The 4,577-nt window shown below is 56.2% G+C and overlaps 1 protein-coding gene across 1 annotated transcript; it reads right to left on the bottom strand.

The window, feature by feature from the left end:
• Nucleotides 1-1,869: 1,869 nt before the first annotated feature.
• Nucleotides 1,870-4,011, bottom strand: LOC125549336 (uncharacterized). Its single transcript, XM_048712771.2, has 5 exons — nucleotides 3,889-4,011; nucleotides 3,583-3,756; nucleotides 3,139-3,462; nucleotides 2,845-3,054; nucleotides 1,870-2,755 (listed from the first exon to the last, which is right to left on the bottom strand). The coding sequence occupies exons 1-5, from the start codon at nucleotides 4,009-4,011 to the stop codon at nucleotides 2,561-2,563; spliced, it is 1,026 nt and encodes a 341-aa protein (XP_048568728.2). The 3' UTR covers nucleotides 1,870-2,560.
• Nucleotides 4,012-4,577: the final 566 nt, after the last annotated feature.

Here is a 4,577-nt window from a genome sequence, read left to right as displayed (position 1 = left end):
CCTCCCTCACCGACGCCCAGCTCGCCCTCCCCGAGTACGCCGCCGACAACATAGCGGCGTGGACGGCGTACTTCCAGCGCCGGCAGCAGCAGAGGATGGCGTCCATCAACGGCGCGCCGGTGGTGGGCGGACCGAAGAACAGCGAGGGATGCCACCTGTGGTGGGGTGTCCCCGGCCGCACCCTCGAGGGCGTTCTGACGTACCTCGAGGGTGGCAACGACCCGCCGTTGGCATACCCCCCGGCGAGGGCGGCCGCCATGGCCACGGCTCATCGCCGACGCGACGGGCAATGGTTGCCCAAGAGGTTCGGCGCCTCCTCTTCTTCCTCCTCCTCCCGCTCTTCCTCACACTCGTCCGGCGCTGCTCGGCGTCAAGGCCGAGCCCGCGGCGGAGATGCTGCTCGGCTGGCGCACTCGCAGCGCCGGCATCATCATCAATGAGGGCGGCCGGCGCGCTCCCTCGTCGGCTCCTTCAAGCCCAAGACGGAGTCGGGCCTGGCGCCGGTGAAGACGGAGCCAGGCCTCCCCGAGGTGAAGACGGAGCACGGCGGCGACGTCGAGCTCGACGACGACGCGGCCCTATAATGGGCGCGCGCAGACTCCCTGAAGATGGCGAGGGAGCGCCAGTGCGCCGCCCTGCAGCGATTCGCGCAGCGCCGCCAGGGCCGCGACGAAGGAGGAATCGTCGTCATCGAGGACAGCGACGACGACGCCGCATCGCCGCCACCAGCCCGCATAGGCGACGCCGGTCAGGGGTCCACCAGGGACGGCCGCGTCAAGGAGGAGAAGCCGGACGACGACGACGGCGGCGACTACTCCGCTTTTAGCCAGTTCTTTTTTTAATTATATATATTATGTAATAAAAACACGCTTTTTAAATGTAATATATGCCGAACTTCGCCGAACTTTGAACTTTACTATATTTTTTAATTTTTTTAACGCGGCTGGGGACGGCCCTGGGGCCGGCGCGGCTGGGGACCAACTCGGCCCCAGGCCGATTTTTTGCGCCGGCTCACCCCCAGGGGGCGATTTTAGGCGCCCCCTGGGGGGCCAACGGCTGGAGATGCTCTTATATGAGCAAAACCAGCAGGCCCCCACGCCACCGGTCAAAGCAGCAGAGGAGAAAACGGTCGCAACGCCTCCGCACGCCCGCAGTACTCCAGCCAGAGCAAGACCAGCCAGTCCAGATCGGTCCTCCTCGAAAGGATGAAAACTGCCCGAGATGGGATCTGCACCTGCGCCGCCGGAGATTCTCGCTGCAGGAGCGGCCTGCCGCCCGCCTCCACCCCGCCACTCCGGCTCCAGGCCACGGCCCACAAGACCGCGTCGCCTTGCACCGCCGCCATCGCCCCACCACCGCTCGTGGTACGCCGACGCGATGCACTCCCCTGCCCTCCATCATTTGACGAGAAGGGCGCCGCGACCGCCGCCGGCATCGGCGCCGGCATCGGCCAGGATCAACGAGAGGGGGGAGAAGGATCGGCGGAATCGAGATGGGCGCCTCCGGAGTCGCTCGGGCGGAAGCGACCAGGGAGGAGTTTTCTTTCGATCGGGATCGGATAGTAAGTCAAAGCTAAGTCAAAAATAATATTGTGCAAAAGTTTCTCAGAATAGGAAAAATGTACTGCATTTTTTTACTTATTTTTGGCAACGTATATATTTGGCTGTCGCTACACAAGGAGAATTTGGACTTGCTGGGTGCGATACTGAAAAGCTACCAGATATTCTTACAAACCAAATTGACACATCGTCCTGCATTCACTACCAGAATCGCACCCTATGCCGACGGCCAGGGCCATCGGCATAGCCCTGAAAGGCCGTCGGGACAGGCCTATGCCGACGGCACCCGTCGGCATAGGGCCGTCGGCAACATATCCGTCGGCGTAGCCAGGAATGTCGTCGGCATAGAAAGGCCGTCGGCATAGGCCCTATCCCGACGGTGTCCGTACATCTATGCCGACGGCCCCGGCCGTCGGCAACGTTATCGCGTAACGGCGGCCGCCGTCAAGTGCTGACCAATGCTTGCTCGCCACGTGGCAGGTCTGTGCCGACGGTCTAGCCGTCGGCATAGCTGTCGGCTTAGGTTGAAACTATGCCGACGGCTAGACCGTCGGCATAGACCTGCCACGTGGCAGCCACTGGGAGCTCCTGGAGCAGGCCTATGCCGACGGCTTAGCCGTCGGCTTAGTTTGAAACTATGCCGATGGCTAAGCCGTCGGCATAGACCTGCCACGTGGCAGCCACTGGGAGCTCACGGCAGCTCTATGCCGACGGCCTAGCCGTCGGCATAGTTTCTGTCTGTTTTTTTTCTTTTTTCTGTTTTGTTTCAGCTCAATTCATTTGAATATATACATCACACAACAAATATATGCATCACATAACAGCTGGCCCAGCAGCATCACAGAACAAATTCATCATCACACATCATAAGAAGCATCGCAAAGCATAAACATATAAGTATCATCACCACCAAGCATAAGAATCTCACAAACAACAATAAGAAACATCACAAGCATATAAGTATCATCACCACCAAGACCGCCACAATGTGACCCAAAGGCTTAAGCGCCAGGACGTCGAGCACCACGGAGGTCGTCACCGCCAAGACCGCCGAAGCCCAGGTCGTCACTGCTAGCGGCAGCGCTACCGCCAAGACCGCCTCCTCCTCCGCCTCCGCCTCCGTGGATCGGAGTGGTCGGTCTCCGTGTCTCCGGAGTGCTGCGAAGACCACCGCCAACGGTAGATCCACCTGTTCCCTGGATGTTGAAAAGACATATGCACAGGATATATGACTGTGTTGAAAGGCATGACATGCTTTGGGTGAATAGATTGGGGATGAACTAACCGGCGAGGGGCCAGCGGTCTGTGCCACAAACTCCTCAAAGCTCATCAGCACTGGTTGTGCTGGAGGGCATTGTGCTGGAGGGAACTGAGGACACCTGCCGGCCGCCATATCCTGAAAAGCCTGCTGCATCTGGCTATCCCTCTGCACTTGGTGTTCATAAAGCCTCTGATGCCACGCCATGGTCTCCTGGCGTGTGTACTCCATGTAGGCCTACGGTATGACATGATGGAACTCATAAAACTACTAAATTCGGAAAATGAAGTGAGAAATGAAGATAAGAGGGAAAATACTTACAGATTGTTGCTCCTGAAAGAGGTACTGTGTACTAGTCACTGGCTGGCTCGTGCGCTGGCTCAGGCTCGGGTCGATCCGACGAAGCTGTGTGTAGGAGATACTAGGAGTGATCACAGCATCGAGAACCGCCTCCCGACCGTTCTCCTTGGGCCCCATCCTCACCACCGCCATGTCGTCCAGAGGCGTCGCAATGGGGTCAGGTGTGTCAGGATGTAACTCCAGATACGCTTCGGAGTAGGCCTTCTTCCTCTCTGCGGTCTTCTTGCCGTAGTACTTGGGCTCGCCAGGCTTGGGGTCCTTCCGCGTATGGGCGATCTCCCACGCCTGCATGTGTGAGAGTGGCCGCTTCAGTTTCTCCTCCTGCACCACCAAACAGAGGTTAGTCATACATAAGAAAGTGATGGTAAATAGAAGAAGAAGAATGTTTAATGGGGTTAGTCATACATTAACTGCCTTGTGGAGATAGTGGTTTCGGTTTCCCTGAGCATGTACTCCCTCCGTCCCTCGGTTAGCCTTATTTTTGGTTCTCATTACCGCCCAGGCTCCAGCCTCATCACACCAAAGATCCACCAGTGCCGCCCAGGACTCGTCTTTTCCATAACACCAATTTGGACACACCTACATAATAAAAGCATAATGGCATGTAGGAGTGTCCAAATTGGTGTTTTGGAAGCATAAAGCATAAAGCATAATGTACCACAAGGTAATGAAAGCATAATATATGAAAGCATAAAAATCTTTTATACTTACCGCCAAGAACTCGGGCCTCTCCAAGGTAATGCCCATCCTCCGCGCTTCTTCCTTGGTCATCTTCACACCAAGATAGTCGTGGTAGTATGTGGAGATGGCCACATAGCGCACCTTGTACCGCATCTGGCGGGCCTTCTTCTTGCATTGACGCAGCACAATCTGGTCCGCTCTAGCCCTGTGCTCCGGAAGAACTCGATAGAATTTCTACAATCATGCATGAAACAAGAATGGGAGAAGCCATGAGTTAAATCATTCATGAAACTAGAATGGACTTGTGCTTCTGAAGAGAACTCACCCAGAAAGTAGTGATCACGGCCTTGGCATGGGTCTCATGGTCCGCGTGACGGGCCGCTTCCCAGTGGTCCCAGCTCATGGCCAAAACCCGACGGTCCGGCTGCCTGACTGGATCAGGACAGTACAACCCCGGCCAATATAACTTCAGCAAGACGGTGATGAGGCCTTTGGGAATACGGACCCCTTTAGAATATATCCAGTTGCTGCAAAAGAATGAACTATTAGCATGTCACAAGAAAAATAAATAACAACCGGAATAAGCATGTGACAAGCAACATAATGAACCACTTACTCTTTTCCCGTGGGCTCAATGAGCCACTTCTGCTCCTCAATAGCAGGAACCTGTTTTGGTAGCTTTGCGTTGCCACGCAGCCACCCCTTCGTGTCAACCCCCT

Source organism: Triticum urartu, chromosome 3A (assembly GCF_056163025.1).
Source record: "Triticum urartu cultivar PI428250 chromosome 3A, HENAU_Tu73, whole genome shotgun sequence".
In the NCBI taxonomy this organism is placed as follows: Eukaryota; Viridiplantae; Streptophyta; class Magnoliopsida; order Poales; family Poaceae; genus Triticum; species Triticum urartu.
This window is presented reverse-complemented; position numbering and strand designations above follow the sequence as displayed.

Coding starts and splice junctions, on each gene's coding strand:
- LOC125549336 (XM_048712771.2), bottom strand. CDS start 4,011: ATGCGGTACAAGGTGCGCTATGTGGCCATCTCCACATACTACCACGAC. Junction 3,757..3,888: donor AGAGGCCCGAGTTCTTGGCG/GTAAGTATAAAA, acceptor TTTATTATGTAG/GTGTGTCCAAATTGGTGTTA. Junction 2,756..2,844: donor AGACCGCTGGCCCCTCGCCG/GTTAGTTCATCC, acceptor TTCAACATCCAG/GGAACAGGTGGATCTACCGT.